We start from the raw sequence: 24,665 nt of genomic DNA on the forward strand, positions 1-24,665 counted from the left end.
TGTTGGCTAGTGAGGCGCGTCCTGGCGAGACCTGACAGAATGGGTTTTATTTGCGACCAGTATGACGTCGTCTGTTAAGGGGTCCGTCTATATTTGATGAGGGCTCCCTTGGTAAGGCAGCCCATAGATATGGCAGCCTACATAGATTGTCTAGAACTGCACCACGGCGCTATCTGGTGGTGAGGGAGAGTCTAGCGTCCAGGTTTATCCAAACAGAAATGGGGATGGGATTCTTTCAGGACAAGATGAAGACCGGTGGGGCTAGTGAGAGTGGGATGTGGAATTTCAAAGGCATCAAAGAAGATCTCTCTTTGGTGACCGTGACCATAGGACCGTGACCGATACTGTGCCCAGAACTCCAGATCCAGGTGCGCTGCTTAATTAAATTAACATCATGATCAATGAAATGCTTCCATGTTCTATGTACTTTTCCCATGTCTTTCTAAATAAAGTAGCCCACTTCAATCAATCAATCAATCAATCAATCAATCAATGCGGGACATGGTTCTGTATATTGTTATATTGTTTATATAATTAGTTGAATAGTTTATTAGTTTAAGAAACAGGTAGGGGAGAACAGGGTAAGATGAACCTCTGGGTAAGTTGAACCACCCCCTGTATCTTTAAAACTATACACATGAGTTGTCATTTGACCTTAAAATCAGGACACACCCATCATTTCCACCTGGCTGTGAAGTTGAGAGACACATGGGCAAAGTGATGAGGATATTTCTACACAAAAAAAGAGTTTTTTGCTGGTCAAAGTTAATTTTTTACTTTTCTGGTATAATGATTTTTATTTTAAAGCAAATGTACCCAGGTTGAAACTTATATATCATGCATGTTGGTGATATTCCAATGTATAAAATCATGTGAATCATTTAGCTAAAGATTAGCCTGAAGCATTAAGCTAGCCAGGTTAGGTCAAAATGGTGGCCATGGGGCAAGATGAACCAAATGACCAGATGAACCAAATGCCTTGGGGTAAATTGAACCAATTATCCTAATATTAATCACCATTCATATTTTTTATTATGTCTTTTCTTCTCAAATTATGCTGTATGACCTTGGATGAATACACTCATTTAAGAGAAGTTTTCAATATTGTATTAACAATTGCAAATATTAAAAGGTTCTGAATAACAAACATTATTTAATTGGTTTTATATTGTTTAAATACCATTAAGAAAATAAATAAGACTATTTGCAAAAGGGAAATGTGTTATTAAATTATTGTTGATACGTGAATACATTATTTGTTCAAGTTTAAACTTGAAAATGCAAAATATCACATGGGTAAATTTACCCCTTGACTAGGATCAACTTACCCCTTACCTGGGGCAAGTTGAACCACATGACCACTTTTTTTTTAGAACCTATATTTTTACAACCATTTGTCATAGATGCACACTCATTATTTCAATTGATAGAAGACATCTTGAAGTTTTAGTAGATGTTTAGATTTGACTTCCATCTCATTTTTCCTTGCCTAGAGGTCAACATAAGTAAAAAGTGGTTCATCTTACCCCGTTCTCCCCTAAAGAGAAACATGAACAGCAGCAGAGTTGTGTGTTGTACTGTACATAGTACTATACTGTATGAACCATTCTACTGTAGGCCTACTGGTTTAAATGCAGAGCTGAAGATCATTTCCAACACCAGTCCCTTGGCAGACAGATAGTTCAAGCAACCATTACAATTTACAGAAACAAGCCCTTAGGGCTTTTTGTGTTATCCTTTTAGCATCCTTGTATAATCGTACCACTGTACTATTTGCAAAATGTTAATAAAGTTAATAAAGTATTCAATCAATGAATACAATAAAATAAAAACTAGGCTCTAGGCTAAATGCACAGCAGCCATATTGGAAAGAAATTGGGCCTTACTTCACAGGTCTTACCAATGCTTAATGAAGGCTCTGTTCCATTTAGTGAAGCACAGGGGTTCTCAGACTTTTCGATTTTCAAGGACCCCCATATCTCTGAGAGTGTACAAATGGAACCAAATTGACCTGTAAGGTCCAGTGAGCCAACAGTGTTTCCAGTGAGCCAACATGCCCAATATCAGCACCCTGAGTCCCTGACTCTGTTTGACCAGAATGGAACTGAGTCTTCATTAGTCTCATTAACACCAGTAAGGAAGAGGCCCAATTTCTTTCAATATGATTGCTGTCAGTGGTGGAAAAAGTACTCACATTTGTTACGTAAGTAAAAGTATTATACTGCAATGTAGAAATAGTCTGTTTACAAGTAAAAGTCCGGAATTCCGGAAAAGTACAAAAGTATTGGTTTCAAAATGTACTTAAAGGTAGAGTAAGTGATTTACTTAAAATAAGTGTTAAATAGCTCTATATTCTCATAGTACTCATTGCTATAGAGTGTTTGTTCAGTAAAAGGAGTCTCCCATGTCTCTCCAGCTCTTTATTAAACAGAAAATGCATTTTCAGTGATCTCTCCTGATTGGTCTAAATTTTGTCACCTACTTGAAAATGTACTATATTCTGTTTACTAAAGAGCTGGAGAGAGCCCTGTGACCGAACAAACACTCTGTAGCAATGATTACTATGACAATATATAATACTTTAACCTTTTTAACAAAAAAAAATACATATATATCACTTACCCTACCTTTAAAGTTGAAAGTAGTCATTATACAGAATGTCCCATTTCCCAAGTTTTCAAATGTATAAAAGGTAAACCAATATTTTGAAAATAGCAGATCTACAAGCTCACAATGCGTCGCATCGCAACACATTGTGAGCTTGTAGATCGGCTATTTTCAAATGGCCGAAATACAGGGCTGAACTGGTTAATATTTGTTTTGCAATTATAATCAAAATCTACAAAGTAACTAGTAACTAAAGTTTTCAAGTAATTGTAGTGGAGTAAAAGTACAATATTTGCCTCTGAGATGTAGCGGAGTAGAAGTAAAAGTACTGAACGTTGGAAATACTCCAGTAAAGTAAAAAATACCTCAAAATTGTACTTAATGTACTTAGTTACTTTACACCACTGGTTGCTGTGCATAGAGCCCTTGTAAGATTGCCCGAGCGGCCAAGGCAGCAAATCAGTGGAGACGAGTCAACCTTCAATCATGAAGTTTATTTTATTTATTAATTTTTTTACAATTTCATTGACAGTATTGTGCACAACCTGTCAGCTGATCTCGTTTGTCAGGCTCACTGGCTGCTGCTTCCTCCTGCTGGTCAATACCAAAGAGACTACTTCAGACTACTTCAGACTACAACAGACTGCAACAGACTGGTAGTCTGTTGGCAAAAGTTGGCATTTAGTTCAGCACAAGCAGGCGGCCGAGCTAAATGATTGATAGTTAGGAACCAAATGGACAGTAACACTTATGTGTCAGTAAAGCGTCCGAAAGCGTACAGGTCCATTTGGTTCCATTTGTACGCTCTCAGAGTTAAATCAACACTGATGATACTACAGAGTAGATTGGGGGGTCTCAGATATCAAAATGGTATCGAATGGGAATACTCTATTACATTTTAGCTAAAACCATACCAGTCACCTGAAACACAACATTCCAACAGGACAATTCTTACGTCTCAGACGGAACTGTTCCTCACTAGAAACTTTTAATTACCAAGTCCCTGTCATGAGGAATCGTTTTTTACATAGAGGATACAAAATATCCTGGATCAATCTGTGAATCAAGCTCAACAGACCCCTAGGAAAGATTTGTTAACAAAGCGTAAAAAAGATGTGAAACCTCCAAGATTGTGTTTTGTTTTGCAGATTTCAACTACTGTTCTAAACAGATCAAACTAATAATATTAAAACACTGGCCGATTTTACAGATGGAACCTATGCTCAACAACATAACAACCAATTCTCCTCTCTTTGCACACAGAAGAGCCCCAACTCTCAGAGACAAATTGGTTCACTCAACTTCTAATCCTGACTGTTCCACCTGGCTGTCCCTCAAGGGCAACTATAGATGTGGACGGTGTGCACAATGCCACAATACTACTAATTGTAAATTAGTGCCGCTTTTTCCACTTAGGTGGTTTTGATTTGGGTATTGAATGGGGGTCTGTGGTGCAAATGCATATCAAACTGGGGGGTCCTTGATAATAAAATGGTTCAGATTCACTGCTATGGCCATAAAAAAATCTTCTCTTCTGGGGGTCCCTGGCATATCTTTTCAAATGTTGGTCCGCGGGCTAATAATTATGGGTGAAGTTGTGGGTTCTTGACATGAAAACCAGAGAAAACGAGCACCAGTGGTCTAAATCAAGGGTTCCCAAACTTTTCAGGCCGTGACCCCCCCCCCCCCCCCCCAAAAATGTTTTTTTTTAGTAGCCAATTATGTCTTACCCCATTTTTTTTTTACCCCCATTTTTTTTCTTCCCCAATTTAGTCGTTATGCCAATTAATTCCAACTCACACAGTATATTTCTGTGTTGTCACTGCTGTTGTATCCTACTTCGACTTACCTACCAGTGAGGAACCCCAACCAGGAGGACGCAGGGCACCCTCCCCAGGACACAGGCCAATTGTGTTCGCATAGAAGTCCGACAAAGCCGGATGCATGCGGTAGATTCGAATCCACAACCTCCGTGGTGGTGGGCAGGGACTTTACCACTGCGCCACCCGAGAGCCCACTTTTGTAGTATAGTTTGTTGGGTTTCTTTGACGTAGTAATGTTCTCATTATTCGGTCTCATTTGTTTGTTTTTCATTTTAGAGTTATTAAAAAGGTCTTCTTAACATTATGGTGATATGGTCACGAAAAACAAACAAACATGAGAACGAATGATCAAGATGATCAACTCATCATCCAATAATCCGATCATCAATCAGTTTACAATGACAATGACCATTGTCTTTGTGGCACTGATGAAGCTAACACACCTACACTCGCAGACTGTGGGCGGAGCTTCATTTGTTTAGGGTTTGCTCTTTAAAAGCAACTTTGAATTCCCTGATAGTCATTCATTCCCGGGGCCAGTCCACGACACATCTCTCTGAAGCCAGTTGGTAAGACAAACATTTCCTCATCATGTTCTTTCTTTGATCCGATGACTGAACCTGTGTTAATTTTGACAGCACATTTTGATGTAGTTTTAGTCATAGTCCTTTGAAAGAAAATCCATTTATTTTTTGTCACATTTTAGTCATCTGAAGGGTTTTAGTTTTAGTAGTAGTAGTTAGAGTAGAAGTACACAAGTGTGTGTGTGTGTGTGTGTGTGTGTGTGTGTGTGTGTGTGTGTGTGTGTGTGTGTGTGTGTGTGTGTGTGTGTGTGTGTGTGTGTGTGTGTGTGTGTGTGTGTGTGTGTGTGTGTGTGTGTGTGTGTGTGTGTGCGGTACACACTTCTCAAAGTCATTCTCAATACTGTTGTCTCATTTTATATTGCTAGTTGTTGAGTTTTTCATTCTGTATGAATGGCGCTTTATTTGTGAATGGTTTCCAATTTGACACAAAGGTCAAAGTGTTATTACACATATAAGTGTGTGCTCATATGTGTGCCTACTTGTCCTTTTCAGGTGTGCTAACGTACTCTGTGGCCTTGAAGTACAAGCATCTATCTGTCTGTCGTTCAGAAAAGGAGACCGCTTGCAGATCATCAACAAAATGTACGTCAATCCTTTCTCTGGCCATCACTCTATAGCAAGGGTTCCCAAACCTTTCATGCCATGACCCCCCAAAATAATATTTGAACTGGGGACCCCCCCCCGGGGACCCCCCCCCCCCCCACCCAGACAAGCAATTGTAGGAGTTGAGGCATTACATTTATTTTGACTTGGTTCCACAGATACGTAAATATTGTGAAAATAGCCGATCTACAAGCTGACAACGCCTCACATTGCGAGTTGCTTGTAGTTTTTGCCTCTTTTTCTGCCTCTTTGTTGGGTAATATTTGACAATTTGCCAAATTTTTGATTTCTTATAATATCATTTGTTGGTTACTTTTGACGTAGTAATGGTCTTATTATTAATTTATTTTATTTTAGAGGTATTAAAAGGGTCTTAAAAGTCCTTACATTGTAACTTTAGAAATGTGCAGATACCCTGCATACACTCATAATGTATGTTGTTTAGTACTTTCCTAGAAGTTTTGTGGGGTCAAAAGCACAATATTTCTATTTAAAATGTTTGCTACTTTTCCGTTTTTCCGTACACTCACATTAGGGCGGTAAATGACTTTGCTGTGAAGCTGATGATGGAGAAGCTCATCATCAATCACATGTGTGGCGACAACAACGTACCCCGTGATGACTCCCTCCAGACAGAAGAGTAAGTACCTCATTACTGTAATTACTGTGTCATGTAACGTCACAGTAATTACATCAATTCATCGCTTGCAATTCCAACGATCCGGCTACATCGATATGTAAACAGCAACTGCTACTTCTAGTGTAGGCCTAATCTCTCAAGAACAGATTCTGCTCAAGTGAGATAGTACAAACAGCAGAGGGCGCTGTTTTCCCTTCTCAATTGGCTCTGGGTTCCCAGATTGCTTCTAGTGTGACTGGTGTCGATGTGTAGAAGGACAATATCAGTCACCGGAAGCAGGGACGTGTCTTTTCAATGAGTCTAAAATGGTTAAAATGGAGTTTGAAGTTACAATGGATAACATCAAATACCCAAATGTTCAATAAAGCAAATTAAAAGCTGTCTGGGGTGAATGCAACACAAAAGCCTGAGTAGACATTAAAATGTCTCTAGAAGTGTTTTAAAGTGAAATGCCCCTTTAAGCTGTATGGATTTGATGAGCCTGTCGTAAGTAAAGGAAAACCTATACAGTATCTCTACACTTCGGGCTAATCTTCAATCCACCGGCAAATGCTTCTAATTTTGTCATATGTGCGTGAAATATTATTATTTATAATAACCAGTGGTGGACAGTAACTAAGCAAAAGAAACATGAATACAATACAATATGTAAGTATAATCAATGTGTGGGTTTTTATTAACAAAGAACTCTCAAAACTGCATGTGATTACACATGATAACAGCAAAGTTAACAAAATCAGCTAATTCAAAGATGATGTCTACAGCATTGTTTCCCAAACAGTGGGTTGGATTTATAGTATAGTTTGCTGATTACTTTTGATGCAGTAATGGTATTTTCTTTTAAATAAGCAGCTTTTTTTGTACGCTTGCAGATCTGCTTTAAGTTATTGATATTTGTTGACTTTTCTGGATTTTGTTTTGAATTGCTGAAAATATATGTGCTTTTGAATACTTACCTGTACGTGTTTTTAAAAGCCAAGCACTCCTGTAGGCCTACTTTAACTCAAGTAAGACAATTTGACAGAGCAACTTTCTGTGAGTATCTATACTTTGGGGTTGAGTACTTGTGTTTCTTTGTGTAGGTGGTTCTTTGGCAAAATGAGCCGTAAGGAGGCTGAGAGGCTGCTGCTGAGTGACGGGAACCAACGAGGCACTTTCCTGGTCCGAGAAAGTGAAAAAGTTGAAGGTGATAACAGCCACATCCCATACGTGCTTGTATCTATGAATCAGGGGTCTTCAACAGTGGGGCCGCCAAATCTTTGTCTGATAAGACTTTTTTTTTTTTTACATTAACCACTTGAACCCTAACATCCCTATTCTGAGGAGAACTTTAGCCAAAAATAGCAATAATCCAATATTTGACTAATTGAAGTTAATAGGAGACCAATCTTAACAAGAGCAAAACCATATTTAAAACATTCTATTTGAACCTGGATAATCAGTAGGCTCATTAGTGATTAACACTGTGAGAGTTGTTTTGGAGTTTATAATATTCTTTTATATACCACAGCAGCATTAGCATTAGCCACAAAAACAAGAAAAACCTCCAACATTCAATGCTTCATGTGGTTAGCAATTGATAGATTTTTGGGGGTGAACTACTCCTTTAACACTCTTGGTTTGATGCAGAATATGTGGGATTATTTTTTAAACGTCCTGGTGTCTGGCACCCCCCCCCCCCCCAGTCTCACCATTCCACTGTTTTCATTGATTTTATTCCATAGTCTTTGCCTTTTCTTAGTGTTTTTCCTAATGAAATTGATTTTGTTTTGTTGTGTCCCCCCCACCCCATGTAGAGCATCTTTTGGTACTCAGAAAAGCGCTGTATAAATTTGAAATAACATTATTATTATTATTATTATTATTATTAGGTGCCTACTCCCTCTTCATCAGACACTGGGACGATACCAAAAGAGACCATGTGAGCCAGATACAGATCCGTAGGATCGGTGCAAGCGGGGGTTACTTCATCACGTCCAGGAAGTTTGGCTCACTGCAGGAGCTGATCTCATACTATACAGGTACAGAAGCACAATCAACCTTATTCAACAACATCACAGGTTTACATGTGCAAGAAAGTGGGGGAAAGAAAAAGAGGAACAAAGAGAGGGAGAGAAGAGAAGGAGGACAATCAGTAAAAAATAACAAAATCAGTTAATAAGCAAAACGAGTTAATGTAGCGTCACAGTAATTGTAACCACTATTATGTTTTACTTTGGCTATTCAAAAATAGGAGATATACCAGCTCACAGCTCACCAGCATACACATACAGTATGTGAGCTTGCCTTGTACATCTGCTATTTTTGAAGTCTTGAAAATGTTTTTGAATCATTTAGAATGTTCTGTTATTGGGGTTCCCCTGGCACAAGATATTTTCAGATGGGGGTCCGTGGTCAAATACATGTTAATTTGAGGGTCCTTGACATATAATAATAATAATAATAATAATGGATTTGATTTATAATGCACTTACTTAACATTTGTGTAAATCTCAAAGTGCTACAATAAGCATTTGCATAAAAAAATCATCACACCACTATAAAAGATACAAGAAACAGAAATAAAACATCTAAAACATGAGGGCATAAAGTCTAGACTAGAGGTAAAACCAGTGTAGCTAAAAAATAATTGTGGTGCAAAGGTGCAAAATGTCAGCGTGCGTCGACCGCATACTCCACATAAAGTAGACTGACACTGGTATAATCCGCAAGTAGTTCCATGAGGAAGAGCCAAGAAAAAGTCCAAGTCACTTGTCCCTGGTATAATGGCTTGTTCAGCCGGGTGGAAGCTGTTCATGAACCTGGTGGTGCTGCTCTTGATTACGCAATCATATCCCCTCTCTCCCCCCCCCCCCCTCTCTCTCTCTCTCAGAGCACATAAGCACAACGGTGCCCAGGCTGACCACAGTGTGTCCCGCGGCCATCCCTGAGACCCTCAGTGCCTTGAAGATCCCTCGTGACTCCCTCCGCCTGGAGTCCAAAGTGGCCGAGGGCCACTTTGGAGTGGTCTATAAGGGTAAGAGGAACAAGCAGACAGACAGACAGACAGACAGACAGACAGACAGACAGACAGACAGACAGACAGACAGACGGTGGTGCTGTGATTGTGATATTTGTGCATACTGCAGGCATGCACGGTCATAGACCCCGATATAATTTCTATCCAAATTCTAATTCTAGTCTAATCCTCAATCTTATTTAACTCGAAGCCATTGCACTTCCCATCGGGGAGAGAGAGAGAGAGAGAGAGAGAGTTCAGAAATCAGCATCTACAGTACGAGCCTATTTTTGAATTTAACTCTGAATGGGGACCCTTATCCCAGAAATACTAATCATATCAACAGTAAATAATTTAGCTAGGGGTCCCCTGGAACCACCTCAAGGACACCTCATTTTGTGAAGCAATGGTTTAAGGGCTAGTGCTACTTGTAGGTATATGATATGTGTCATGAGGTATTTAAAAGTGAGCTCCACCACCCAAAATCAAACTTAGGTGCCCGTTAGACAGACAGGCAGACAGACAGACAGACAGACAGACAGACAGACAGATTCAAGATATATATATATATTTTTTTTATTGGTTAATTTTTGTTTATTTGATCTCTCTCTCTCTCTCTCTCTCTCTCTCTCTCTCTCTCTCTATGTGTAGGCACATGGAATGGCAGCACTGAGGTGGCCATAAAGGAGATGAAACCGTACAGCATGTCGTCGGAGGCCTTCCTCCTGGAGGCTCAGATCATGATGAAACTCAGACACGACAACCTGGTGCCTCTGCTGGCTGTGGTCTTTGAGGAGCCCATCTACATAGTCACACCGTTCATGACCAGAGGTACACCACACACACACACACACACACACACACACACACACACACACACACACACACACACACACACACACACACCAGCCAACACTGTCTCATTTCATTGCAACACTGTCTCACTCCCAAAAAGACATACTGTGACTTCTTGAAACGTCAAATGTTGACTTAAAGGGGGTACCCTTCCAGTCAAACAGTGCCTTCCCGGGCACTTCCGCACTCCAGGAATGCGGAAATCGCCGCGCCGAGCGTTGCGAAGTCCGATTGAGCCGACTCGGCGCCGTTCGAGTTATGTCCCGATAGGGACAGAATCGTAACTCATATTCCCCAAAAGTCAACATGTGACTTATTTGCCCCCCCTCACCGTTTGACGTTTGGTCACATTTGTTCCAAGAAGTCACAATATGCCTTCTTGGGACGAGACAGTGTTGCAACAGCACACTAACATGCACTTGAACATCTCAAAAGCATTATGCAGCCCACCCAGCTGACCACTTAAAGGGAAAGACCACTTTGGTAGAGGTTTGGTTTGTGTATTTACCTTGCCATGATGTAACTCCCATGGTGGACAAGAAATAAAAAATAATTGCTCCATTGATTAGAAATTGATCTAATCAATGGAGCAATAATTTTCTAGTCCACCTTTGGAGTTACATCATAGCAAGGTAACTACCCAAACCTCTACCAAAGTGGTCTATCCTACTATATAATTGGAGTAACCTCTGTCTGTCCGTCCGTCTTGGTGTCCGTCTTGGGTCGACCGGGTATGGGCTAGTACCTTTAACATGGCTTAACAGGTAGGCCGCGGCATTTTCAGATCATGTTTTATTTTAATGATGAATTAATCGATTGTGCTCCGGCGTGGATCAACGGAACTAACGTAGTATACTTTAAGTTTGTATTTACAATGAAAACTCATTTTGTGCTCAGGTTGTAAAGAGATAATGACTTTTTTTGTGGTTTTAAACGAATTGATCTCTGAAGAAATATGGCTTCCTGTCAACTATTGCATTTCTGGAAAATGAAACATGTTGCTGATAATGTTGTTTTTATAGGAAGTTTACGGAACTTTGTCAAAGGGACCTCCCTTAACGCTCCCATGATGGTCCAAATGGCTGCACAGGTGAGTTGAAAAAAAACCCCGTAATTGCCACTGTTTGGCAGAAACATTGGTAACTCCACATTTGTGTTGATGTGTGAGTAATTAAGTACCACTCAAAATGAATGCACAGAGGATATTTTGGAAAGCAACAATAGCAAGTGGCAGCCATGTTTTCCACTGGCGCTGGTTTCGGAAGTAAAGATCCCATTCATTTATTCCATAGACATTTCAGAAAATACTTATATTAAGAGCTTTAAGCCTGGAATCAAGCCAGCCAGTGTCCTCATCAATCCTTACCATAAAACATTTGATTATGTTCACAAAACGCAAGACTTGTACTGAGGTACAAGACTTTGTACATATTTTAAGATTGAAGAAACTACAACTTCTCCCATAAACCATTGCACATACCTTTCCAATGCTTCCAGCCATAATGATCTTTTAGCTGTCTACTTCTTAACTTTAATCTTGTCGCTATTAGTGTTTGTATTGTTAATAGTGTTTGTAAAATATGGTGTTTCACTAGTTGTGATTTCGTTAGCGGATGAAAAAACAAAACATGATTCAAGCAGCACTGGAATGAGACGCTGTCAAATGTCTCTGCTCTGGTTATATTTGTTGTTGTTGTTGTTGTACAGATTGCAGACGGTATGGCTTTCATCGAAAGGATGAATTACATCCACAGGGACCTGAGAGCCGCCAATGTCCTGGTGAGTGACGACTTGGTGTGCAAGATCGCAGACTTTGGCCTGGCCAGGCTGATACAGGACAATGAGTACATGGCCAGAGAAGGTGGGTTGAAAATCAGTGTTGGCTAAGTTATTTTAAATTGTCCAGTGGCTTAATTAATTGGCGAATGATTTCAATCTTATTGAATAAATATTGCATGTAAACCCAATGATATCCCTGCACATATAACCAACATAGATACAGGTGTCCCCTAGTGGAATCTTCTCTTCTCTTCTCTTCTCTTCTCTTCTCTTCTCTTCTCTTCTCTTCTCTTCTCTTCTCTTCTCTTCTCTTCTCTTCTCTTCTCTTCCTTCTCTCCTTTGGGACATTATTTGTGATATTGGACTATAATAAAATGTGACTTGACTTGAGCTGCTCATTGCTCTCTCACTGTGGAATGCAGGTGCTATGTTTCCCGTTAAGTGGACTGCACCAGAGGCCCTTCGGGAGTCACGATTCACCATAAAGTCAGACGTTTGGTCTTTTGGCATTCTGCTCACTGAGATTGTTACCAAAGGGGAAACCCCCTATCCAGGTAATAGGATAATTACACGCATGCACGAACACACACACACAAACACATATGCACATTCTCACACGCACACTGGCCCTCATTATATCAAACTTGCGTAACCCCCCCCAAAATGGGCATACTGTCATCTCAGGGCACAGCCGTCGCTGTAAATGAACGAATATCGTCCATGTATCGTATCATCAACCATGTATCGTGATGCGTATCGTATATTGCTGTCCAGAATTCAAAATTTACTTGGGTAAAAGTGTAAACGTATTGGCATCAAAATATACTTAGAGTACCAAAAGTAAAAGTACTCATTATGCAGAATGCCCCATTTCACAGGTTACAAATGTATAAAATGTATTTTGAAAATAGCAGATCTACAAGCTCACAATGCGTCGCGATGCGACACATTGTGAGCTTGTAGATCGTCTATATTCAAATAGCCAAAGTTTAAATAGGGCTGAAGTGGTTAATGTATGCTTGTCATAATAAACAAAATCGAATGAAGTAACTAGTAACTAAAGTTTTCTAATAATTGTAGTGGAGTAAAAAGTAAAGAAATTGCCTCTGAGATGTAGTGGAGTGGAAGTAATATTATTGAACTTTGGAAATACTCCAGTAAAGTAAATAAATACCTCAAAATGTTTACTTAAGTACAGTACTTGAGCACACATACTTAGTTACTTTCCACCACTGTCCTCTACAGGCTGGACCATCGGATGGATGATGAGGCAGCTGGAGCAAGGATACCGTATGCCGCGCCCCGAGGGCTGCCCCGACTCCCTGTACCACATGATGCTGCTGTGCTGGATGCAGAAGCCGGAGGACAGGCCCACTTTCGAGCAAATACGGTACAACTTAAGGGCCGCAGAAGAGAAGTAAAGCCCAGTACATGCTGACCCTTCCGACGTCCCGAAGGGAGGTGATACGAATACAAATATAGGCTCTATGCAACAGCAGCCATATTGGAAGGCTCTGTTCCATTCTGAGAAAAATAACTGAGTTCAAAACAGTTTACTGTGATTTAGTTTATGTTGATTAATATTCTTTGTTTACTGTGGATATTTCCTGCATACTTACAGAGGTGCATTTATTTTGTGTGGATATTTTTGATGGTGCCAAGTAATGCAGATGTTTTAATTACCAATGCACATTTGAAAGCATTTTTGGTTCAAATAAAGACAATGTTTGGAACATGATCTTACAGTTATTTCAGAAACAGAAAGGTATTTCATTATGGGTCGAGGTACTTGGTTAGATTTCTCCTCACTCTTGATCAGCTTCCCTCATTACAGTCAGTGAGATAGCTGTTGCTCTGTGTGAGAGGCTGGAGATCTCTGTCACACTGTATGGCTTCTTAGCTAATTGGAATGGAATCTGAAGACTAATACATCTTGATCACATGACCCCACAGATTATGCGTACCGATTTGTGAAATCGCAAAAAGTGTGTCAGTGCAAAATCTAGTCTGCCATAAATGGCCGGGCCGGAGTTTGTCATGATCCAAGAAATCCCACCATGCGGCCGATTTAAAAATGTGGTGGCAGAGGTTCTTCCTTGGCCTACTGGGAGAGTGCGTGCAAAGTTTCACTCCAATATGTCCAACTGTGCCGGAGATAAGCTGCTCACAGAAACACGGACGGACACACGCCCTTTGGCTGTTTGACCTGGCGGAGACCATTAGTGCAAAGGAAGTAAAATGACAGTCCAATTTCATGCCAATATGGCTGCCATGCATAGGGCCTATTCACAAACTTCATCAGGATGTCGCATACATTTTTTACTTTGGTAGAACCTTGAGTTGTATAGCTTACCTGGACATAATGTAGATACTAATGTCCATAATCTTTGTTTCTGACACTGTGCTCTGTGAACGAGCAACTGGACATAGTGGCCCTCATTTATCAACGGAGCGTATAAACCGGCTTATATTTTTCCATATATTCGGCCGTACACCAACGTCAAAGTCACATTTATCAACGAATCCTATACAGGCGATCCTGGCGTACATTGGGTCGCAGCCTTGATAAATGTCACGGCTGAAACCGAGCGTCATTTAAATAACACGCCCTTAAATATTCACAAAACGCCCCGACTTCACGACATGAAGAACCAGAATACGACCCCAAAAAAGCATGAAAAGCCAATAAGAAAGAGTTTCCCCCGCTCGCCTCGCCACACACACACACGACTTTGTCTTTCATGTAATCCGTAGCGTAGCGGTACAATCTTTGTTGTCACATAGGTAGGCTTGTAGCCTACATGAATGACATATTATGATACCAATCACATCGCCATGAATGGAATACGTTTTTGTATACCCATTTATTTACCCCATACCGAGCAGTGCGCGTTCGAGTTACACTAAAATAAAGCAGTCAGACTCGGGCAGGCTGCAGTGATTCTGTGCCGCCACGTTAATAAAAGATTGGAGCGTCGGGTTATATCCTTAACCCAGCCAGGTTGTAGTCTTCAAAACTCTCTATGACATAACTCCATACCATAGGACAAGCTACTGTAAGTTTGTACACCTCACTGTCCATGAAAAGATGGTCGGGAGTCCCAAAAATGCGCTCGCAGAAGCGCTCGTATATTTTGAAAATAGCAGATCTACAATCTCACAACACGTCGTGATGCGACCCGTTGTTGTATTCAAATAGCCAATGCAGCCAGATCTGCAAGCTTAACCGAATGACTGTTAAAGCAGTTTGTTTAAATTACTTAAACTTTATTAATGTTATATTTTCACAGGGATTATTTATTAGTGTAGATATACATTTAGGAGTGGATTATGTGTCCAGATGCCTGTCAGACAGTCAGACAGTCAGACAATGCTGCTCCGCAGGTCTAGAATGGAATAAACGGGCGCAGCCAAAGTCAACAGCTGCTATCGACCAGATGTGAGATCTCAGCGTACGGTAGGATGAAGCCAACGTCAGGATATATTGATAAATGCCGAAAGTTGCGGTGATCTCGCCGTACGCCCATTATTTGGTCTGTGCCGCGTTGATAAATGAGGGCCAGTGATTCCACTCATTGTATTTCAAGGTTCAAGGTGTTTATTGTCACATACACATACAGTATGTAGCAGCATTACAAAGTGTTGTGCTTCAAGCTTGTGTATATCAATAAAATACGAAAATAAGAATGTAAAAAAAAAATGAAAAGAAAATGTAAAATAGTAGCAGTAATAAAAACATACAAATTAAAAACAACACATGGTTAAATAATAGTGTGCCGGTTGGCTTGCTTCCCTGAGCAAACTGTAGCTATGGCAAGTTACTTTATGTGCTTATGAGCTTTAAAAGTTGTCCACACTCCAAGCACTATAACTACTATATATCGTTCACCACTGTCGTAATTACAGTTGTGGTGTGGACTCCAGTGGTCATCCACTTGAGTGAGAATGATTTTTAAAACATCTTTATAGTTATAGTGCTAGGTGTGGACCATCGACTGTAAAAGAATATTAACAGCGTCACATCATTGGTTTCTACAGACCGTAAAGGAAGCCTATTTTGCAGTGATTTCAAATCCGCCATCTTTCTACATCGAAATGCAAACGGAAATTAATGCTATAGGCTGAAACCGCAGCGAGGGCGGGTCTTCACTCGGTAGAACCAGTAGAAACCCTAGAAACAGCGGTGAAACAGCTACAGGCCATTCATATGAACTGTCACACTTCCTACTGTATATAGCCTCAATTTACAAGCCGGATGCTAGCCCCTTCGTGTGGACAGCCATCACGGGCTCAAGCCTAACGGCCCTAGCCCTATCTTAAAACGTAAATTGAAAACATGTCTTCGGTGGGAGAAGAATTGTTTTCCTTGATCCTTTTATTGGGTTACAGTGATATGCATATATTAAACAATACCCACACATCACAAATGATGAGCCAAGATGCTAACGTGAGCTTTTGTGGTAAATGTTGCTGAATTGTGATTGGTGTAGCAGCATTAGCTGAGCTGTGTAGTTGCAGTTGTCACCACAACAGGTGCACATAGTTATATTGCTTGGTGTGAACTGCCCTTAAAAACCCTCTATACTTAGTAAACTTGACCTGAGTTGGCTCTACTTGGTCTGCTTTTTTCCCTTTGCACCAAATCTCTGATCTACAAGTTCACAACGACGCAACGGCGAATGTTCCCATCAGAATAGGGATGCTAGGGTTCAAGTGGTTAAAGCTCATGTTAGTATGTTATTACATGCAGTAACTTGCTATTCATAGCTGCAGATTGCACTGGGAAGCCACGTCACAGCTATGTCACAGGCATGCCATTATGTCTTGTCATCACACCCAGCTCAGAGTCTAATTATTTTATAGTTAGTATCAGGCCAGGTGTGACTGCTTAAGGGACCGTGTCCACAGAAAGCCGGAATTACACTCAATGTGTAATTGGACAGGAAGTAAGCGAGGGTGAAAAAATGGCGTCCGGCCACAGATGGGATTAAAACACATATCTATTGAAAAATATAGACTAATACATTGTACAAAGACTCCAGACCGCTAGTTAACATTTGGGGCAACCGGGTACGCACCTTATATTTTGCATTTGTACATGTTCGGAGAAGTACAGGCTTTACTGGTGAAAGTCCAGGGCACTCTGGGGGGTGGTCGCTAAGACTCTCGTAGGTATAAAAATGTCAAAATCGATAAAATGCATCTACGATAGTCTTGACCTAAGGCTAGGCCTACATACAGACAAACATACAGACAGACAGACAGACAGACAGACGAACCATGTTCTAAACAGCTGGACCCTTTGGCGCAACAATGAAAAAAGCAAAATAGCCATACAACATAAACAAACAATGTGCATTCTGCCAATAAAACATGAGTCCTGGTACAGTAAGTTATAGTTTTGTCATACAATGAGAGTGAATGGAATCGATACTTCTGGTTCCTCGATCACTGAGTACAGATAAAGATGATCATTCATCTTTGGACGTCTATCATGCCCAGGTACTGTAGCTATACAACTTAAGGTTCCACTAATGTTCAAAATCGCTTCATATTTTAGACAACTAATGAAGTACAGTTTAGCTGATAGTGTTAGCAGTAAACTGCTGTGAAATACAGTCCACACCTCCAATTTAACACCAACACACATCATTCAGCTAATATCAGATGTAATTATTGTGTCCACATCTTGCATTTCTTGTGCTAGCTAGAGTATGCTTTATGAAATGAAACCTTATACATTAATACTTGCATTGTAATGCAAACATTCAAAAGATTGGCACACAGTATATAGTATGAATTCAGACTTAAAAATGTGTGCAATGTGAGGATGAAATGGTACCACTGAACACTAAACTGAAAGCAGTTTAGTACCATAGTCATAGTGCATAGCTGATAACATTGTACGGCTTCAGCCAGTGTAGTAAAACTGAAAGTGGGTAATTTTTTTGAAGAAATATCTTCAGTCAGTTCAGTTCTACTGGACAAAAGCTTTGGCCACATGCATAATTTATATTCCACAAACGCTATTAAAACTAGAGAAACAAGCAGGACCATGTTCACAGATCCCCCTCCTTACAGCCCACTGACACTCATCTTGGGGCTTGTTTGACCTGAACTTTGAGGACTTCGCAACTCTGTGGCAACAAACAGACACCCTTGGAGACTTAATCGCTTTCTTCATTTTCAAAGGTCACCACATTGCCCCTGCTGACAAAGCGCATACACTGTCGGTAGCAGCTGACAATGCGAGACTGGCCCAGCTTGATAGCCATAGACATGATGGCCATGCCAATGATGATGAAGAGCGAGGTAAGCATAAAGTAATTTGGGTGTTTGGGCACAATGTCACCAAACCCAATAGTAGTGAGCGTTATGAAACAGAAATAGTAGGAATCAAAATCATCAAACTCTGTTTCCCAAATGGGTAGAATCAGTCCAACAAAGGAAATGTAGGCGAACACCACGATGAGAATCAGCACAAAAGGTACATTCAACTGTTCCATTTCACCGCCTATACCTGTGAAGTCCCAGATGGCGCAGTTATTGGGAGGTGGGGGCATGCGGTCCAACTCTGGGCAGGAGAGACTCCTGAGCAGTGGACCTTTTCTGGTGAAGTTCTCCCTGGCAAGAATCTTTTCAAAGATATCAGTGTTGTTACGGAGGAGTTGTACAGATTTTTTTTTCACATCTGCCTGGCTGTGGAGCACCTCCCGGATGTCCATGGGTTCACCAACCACCACGTCGTGGCTGAAGAGGAATGTGCCGTCTTCCAGAGACTGTTGGATTGTGCTCACTGCCTTGTCTTGGGCCTTTCGTGGGGACCATGTACGGTAGCAGAGGCTTTTACAGACTTTGTGGAGGCGGAGGTAGGTTGTTGACATCAACACTGCAAGAATGTCTCCTACGTCACTGATAACCAGAAGCATCAGGGGGATGCCCACCATGGCATACAAGATACACGCCACCTTACCAGGTAGCGTCACTGGGTAGATCTCCCCATAACCTGCAACCAGAGTCCAGAGAGAACAAGCACAGCTAATGTTAGGACTATAAGGCACAAAACAGTCTCCTTTTTAGAACTAAGTGATACAAATCTTTTTCACTGGAGTCAAAAAGGCTTAGAAATATTATGTCAAATGTGCACACAATCACATAAAGGAAATACACAGGAGGCCATTATCTCCAATCTACTGCATTGCTGCCATCTATTGGCAATTTCTGAGCATCACAAACCATTTCAGGTTAAGTGCATAATTGTATGTCGTATGTACAGTATTTATTTTTATTGCTAACCTTAGATCTTCAATGGATTTTCTTAATTGTAAGAGAATATATGAGATATATAGGAGGATATCTGCCTTATTGTACACACTGAATTTTTTACTTCGTTGTGCAAATGTATTTTTATATAAATTATATAAAAACAGTGTTTGTTACCAGCCAGGCAGTATATCATTTAGATGCACCATATGAGATACTGTAATAATGCAATATACAGGGATAGTATTACATAATATGGCTGCCACAACCTCAAACAACCTCTAATATGCTTTTTGTGGTGATGAGAAAAAGCATTCTGCTCTCTGAGTGTTTTCCGTTCAGTGATTTGTGACCTTCATGTGGCTGACCAGCCATTAGCCATTAGCTTTTAGTTATTAGCTTCCTTCCTTTAACCATGTGTTATCATGTAGCAGAAAGTAACAGATCTCCTAATGTATATTCACAAGGTTGTTACACTTCTACTCATATCAACATACAGACAGAACTCTGGCAGTAAGATATAAATATATTTATATTTATATTTATATATACTATTTAGAAGCGTTTAATTTCAAAATCAGACACATTACTAAAATAAGTGCCTCTAGCAAGACCTTTGTTTATGAATTTCTAACAATTCAAAAGATGGATTCACTTGGATGGATTAAGACTGTTTTAAGATTTTTGATCTTCTAGTTATGTTGTTATGTTGTTTCAATCCAATGTTTACAAAAATAGAATTGTAAACAGTTGCCACGCTTAGATTTGCTATTTTTGAAAAAAGAATTATCCTATAGTGGAAAGTGGTTAAAATAACTGATAAATAAACTAACAACACATTCTTTGATTCGTTAAAGGTAGAGTAAGTGATATTTTTGGGTATTTTTTATTTTTTTGTTAAAAGGTTAAAGTACTATATTCTGATAGTAATCATTGCTACGTTTGTTCGGTCACAGGGGTCTCTCCAGCTCTTTAGTAAATAGAATATAAATACATTTTCAGGTAGGTGACAACATTTAAGCCAATCAGGAGAGAGCACTGAAAATGCATTTTCTGTTTAACAAAGAGCTGGAGAGACATGGGAGACTCCTTTTACTGAACAACACTCTATAGCAATGAGTACTATAAGAATATAGAGCTATTTAACACTTACTTTAACAAAAGTAAATTAATTACCCTACCTTTAACTGGAGGCTGATTTATGGCTTACTGCAAATAGCCTGCAAACAGTTGCCAGATTCTGACATGAACAAGGTGTGGCTTTGTGACATGTTGTCTACAAATACTGATGACAAAGCATTAGTTGTAACTTGCAGGCAGGCACTACTGAAGCTTCAGCTATTGTTTGAAAGGGCTTATAAATGATAAATGATGCGATGATTCTTCAACAGAATCTTTAAGTGTTTCATGAAGCATGTGCTACATATTCCCTAGCACAGCACAGCCATGATCTAAAACACAATACACAATACAACGGCAATGTCAAGGAAATAAATAATAATGAACTAAATGAATAAATAAAATATATAACATACTACAACTTGTGTGGGTTGCAGACAGTGTAGAGGAGTAGACTATAGAGTACAACACCATTAATCAACTTCCCACAATTCAAAAGGTCTAAACTTTAACATCAACTATACTGTGAGTTTAGATGGAAAAGTTCTTGACAACTTCTCTCGGCACAATTCAAAATGTCTAAACATTAACATCAGCTAAGAGTTTAGATGAGGAAGACGAAGTAAAGCAGACATGGTGCGACTGGTAGCATATACGCTGCGCGAAGCATTGTGGGATGGCCTGGGGAGGACTGACTTGCATCAAACTCGGGAGACCACCACTGGGCAACCAGTTGGTGAATTGAATGTAAGATTTAGTGTGTTTATTCATGTCCACGACCACGCCACTCACTGAATATACAAGCCGAGACACTTCTAGGTGCTTGGAACCCATTTCTGTCTGATTCTAATAATGAGGTCCTGGTTTGAATGGAAAATGTGATGAACTGTTACTCCTGGTAAATGTTTACTAATCATCAGTCTGGTATGAGCCTGTAGACCCACAGGGACTGGCAAGAAGCGGGCACTACCACTGTGGCCCTGCAGCACAGCTAATCCCAACCATCCTACAACAGCTGTCTGCAGATAATGAGAAATACAACAGCTATAAGAGCAAAGGCAGCCACTCCTCACTTTTAGTGTGTGTGTGTGTGTGTGTGTGTGTGTGTGTGTGTGTGTGTGTGTGTGTGTGTGTGTGTGTGTGTGTGTGTGTGTGTGTGTGTGTGTGTGTGTGTGTGTGTGTGTGTGTGTGTGTGTGTGTGTGTGTGTGTGTGTGTGTATATATATATATTCTATTATACCCAAACCATGAGCAGTATCTATTTCCAATTATTCCTACAGTAGCCTATATGGCAGAATACTATTACAGTAATGCCATATTTACCAACCGTGAATTACAACAGCCAATAACCTGTATTTCCCTAATTTGTTTGTAAATCAAGATAACTGTTTATGATCAAGATTATGACCATAAAGTTCAGCTCTGGAATGACTGGAATTTTAGATTTCTCTAATAATATCTGAGAAACTCACACCTCACGAGTATCAATTGTTATTTTGATGACATGCTCAAGCCACTGAGGAGAACCATGCAGGAACAGACAAAGTGTGACTGAGTGACTGACAGAGGTTTTGTTATTAGTAGGATAAAATAACTTTTCATCTTAAATATTGTTGCCAATTGTCATCCTTTAAAGGTATCATGACATTCATGTTTACACCACATTCAGAGTCTTTGTCCTGGTCCTTCAAACGTGTACAAAAAGTTTTAACTGAAAATTCCACTCCAGTGATTCACTGTACAGTAGGTGTTTTTGTCTCACATTTCTAAAGCCTTTTCAACTGCAATGAAAAAAGAAATCTTTGCCTGCGGGTGTCGCTGGTGAGGGATTTTGCCTGTCAATCATCGCCTCTGCTCCGCCCCCCCCCAAAGGAAAGGATAGGGGAGGGGAGGGGCGAGGAGGAGATTGGGCGGGATTAATCGACTGTGACCTCACTGTCGAAGGGCCAAGCTCAGATTACTTTTCAGCCTAATTATTCAGAAAACCCCAGACCACAGAAAATCCACTGAATGTTCAAAGTTCAGATTTTTTGGGTGTAATTGAGGTCATAAAACCCCAAAAAAAACATAAAAAATAAAAAAAGTTAAAATGAATGTCATCGAACCTTTAAAGGAAAAAGAGTATCATTTTTCATCTAACGTCCTGTAAAGCCTATATTACAACATGTTGTCCCGAACATTGTTTCATGACATACTATTTTTACAGATTTACCTTTAAAAAAAACAATAAAGTGTGTTTATATATATATATATTTTTTAAATTAAACAGGTTGTCCCATGGTTGACTGGCTGTTATGGATGGTTGACTGGCTGTTAGGAGCAGGATGCTGCAAGCATCTTTACTGCCTGGTAACATCAATGCAATCACACAGCTGAGCACACAGTCATTAGGACCAAAGTGCAAGACGAACCCCAAACCACAGGCAGCTCACTCAGCCCACAACATACAGAGGCTTCTCCTTTAGGCTACTGTGCGTAATGTAGCCTGGTTTGGCTGAATACGAAATATACAGCCAACAGGCTATTTCAATGAAATAACTAATTTAATTGAGATGTAAAGTGATAAGGTGGAGTCGTTTGATTGGGTTGGCCTACCTCAAATGTTGACTGAAAGTGTAGACTATAACAGGGAAAGCGGATACAAAATAATTTCTTATTAAATTAAATAATAGCCAACACTCAAGTTTTGCTTTCAACAAAGTAGCCTAATTAAAATAAATAAAAAGGAGTCTGTTATAGCCTATATAACTAGGGCATTTAAAAGGGCATTTAAAAGGCCGTAGCTACAGTAGCCTACATCATCTTTCAAATGTTGTGTAGCCTACTTACCAACTGTGGTGAACACAGTGCAACAGAAGAACATTGAACCAGTGAAGGACCACCTGTGAGGGCTCTGAAGCCATTTGGCCTTGAAGTTTTCTCCGATATAGGTCTTTACTTCATCCACTATGTTTTGACGTGAGTAGGATATGTTTTCTGAAATTAAAAGAGGTAATTAGGCTATTGATTAACAATATATACACGCAAGGATACAAATCTACTGCAAAACAAAGTTTGTAACTTTAGCCTATATGTCAGAACAACATCCCAAATATAATTGACATTAGGCTATGTTAACCCATTAAGAAGACCTAGCTGAGGCCGTCTTCCAAATCCTAGACGGACCCCCATCTCAAAATATTTTGTTCCAAGGTCCCCCCCAGAAGCAAAGAAATTAGTTTAAAATGTTCGCTTTAAAAACATGTATATAGGTCTACTCAACGATTTGCACACATTTTCACGATTTAAAAAAATCTACAATCTCTACAGATCTAAATCTCTACAATCTCAACAGAAATGTAAAATGACAGATTATTTCTGTTCGGTCTTAATGGGTTGTTATTTAAGGACTTGGGCTTTGATTGATTGCTTGATTGATTGATTCATTCATTGATTCATTCGTTCATTGAATACTTCAGTCAATCAATCAATCAAAGCCCATGTCCTTAACCCAAGGCGTGGCGACTTACGAGTTTTGTTCTGGACGGAGGTGACCATTTGTCCCAAAAACTGGCGATATTGCTGATCGTTGGCCGTGTCTCCGTCTCCTTCCAGATAACTGAACAGCAACGCTCCCAGGGCTGCGTAGCCGACCAGCGAAAGACACAGAAAAAGATGAGGAAAGACCTTCCACATGCGCGCCGCACATTTTGACTTTAATTTAGAGGGTCTCCTTATTAATCCTTTCACTGCCACCGACATCTTCCAGCCTCTAAACGAGCTCCTTGGTTCACATGCAAGAGCCGTTCAGTCATCGAATAGCTCGACCCAAACGCTCGCCCCAAAACACTAGTCCTCTGCGTCCTGCGCACAATGCTGATAACGCACAGCAAGTCATCATCATCCCACACACAGACACAGACATACACTAGCAGTGGTATAAAGTAGCCTAACTAAGTATATTTACTCAAGTACTGTACTTAATTACAATTTTAAAGTATTTTTTACTTTACTGGAGTAGGCTTACTTCCAATTTTCAGTACTTTTACTTGAGTTACTTACTTCTACTCCAATACTACATCTCAGAGACAAATATTGTACTTTTTACTCTACCACAATTATTTGAAAACTTTAGTTAGTAGTTAGTTTGTAGATTTTGATTATTATTACAGTATATAATGGTGGTTAATATACAGTAACCACTTCAGCCCTATATAGATTTTTACACATTTGAAAACTTGTGAAACAGGACATTCTGCACAATAGTCTACTTTCTACTTTTGGTACTTTTTTTTTGGATACCAATCCTATTACTTTGTCCATTTTGAATTCCAGACTTTTACTTGTAACAGAGTATTTCTACATAGCGGTATTGATACTTAAAACATGTGAGTATAGGCTACTTTTTCCACCAC

At 39.9% G+C, this 24,665-nt stretch overlaps 2 protein-coding genes across 3 annotated transcripts; one reads left to right on the forward strand and one right to left on the reverse strand.

Annotated features, from left to right (window-relative positions):
• Positions 1-218: 218 nt before the first annotated feature.
• On the forward strand, positions 219-13,310 carry LOC308100607 (tyrosine-protein kinase yes-like; the record flags this gene model as incomplete). Its single annotated transcript, XM_080449673.1, has 11 exons — positions 219-334; positions 5,507-5,596; positions 6,153-6,257; positions 7,340-7,443; positions 8,129-8,278; positions 9,130-9,273; positions 9,907-10,086; positions 11,133-11,200; positions 11,818-11,971; positions 12,312-12,443; positions 13,135-13,310. 11 exons carry the CDS (start codon positions 219-221, stop codon positions 13,308-13,310), a joined length of 1,419 nt encoding a protein of 472 aa, XP_080305799.1.
• Positions 13,311-15,549: 2,239 nt separating this feature from the next.
• On the reverse strand, positions 15,550-24,087 carry kcnk18 (potassium channel, subfamily K, member 18). Of its 2 annotated transcripts, XR_013934425.1 has the most exons (4): positions 23,781-24,087; positions 23,101-23,247; positions 16,681-18,895; positions 15,550-15,866 (listed from the first exon to the last, which is right to left on the reverse strand). XR_013934425.1 is itself a non-coding variant. In XM_080449203.1 (3 exons), exons 1-3 carry the CDS (start codon positions 24,010-24,012, stop codon positions 18,057-18,059), a joined length of 1,218 nt encoding a protein of 405 aa, XP_080305329.1. In that variant the 5' UTR covers positions 24,013-24,087; the 3' UTR covers positions 15,550-18,056. The 2 variants fall into 2 exon arrangements, 1 of the variants encoding a protein (XP_080305329.1); XM_080449203.1 differs by having other exon boundaries at positions 15,550-18,895.
• Between the last annotated feature and the right edge of the window lie 578 nt (positions 24,088-24,665).

Source organism: Gymnoscopelus braueri, assembly GCF_963280865.1.
Source record: "Gymnoscopelus braueri genome assembly, chromosome: 14".
NCBI classification, from domain to species: domain Eukaryota; kingdom Metazoa; phylum Chordata; class Actinopteri; order Myctophiformes; family Myctophidae; genus Gymnoscopelus; species Gymnoscopelus braueri.

Bases quoted from the DNA above. Each gene is read 5' to 3' on its own strand.
- kcnk18 (XM_080449203.1), bottom strand. From the start codon at position 24,012: ATGTCGGTGGCAGTGAAAGGATTAATAAGGAGACCCTCTAAATTAAAG. The intron at 23,248-23,780 runs GTAAGTCGCCAC...TTTTAATTTCAG, and splicing joins CTCCGTCCAGAACAAAACTC to AAAACATATCCTACTCACGT. The intron at 18,896-23,100 runs GTAAGTAGGCTA...CTCTGGTTGCAG, and splicing joins CACTGTGTTCACCACAGTTG to GTTATGGGGAGATCTACCCA.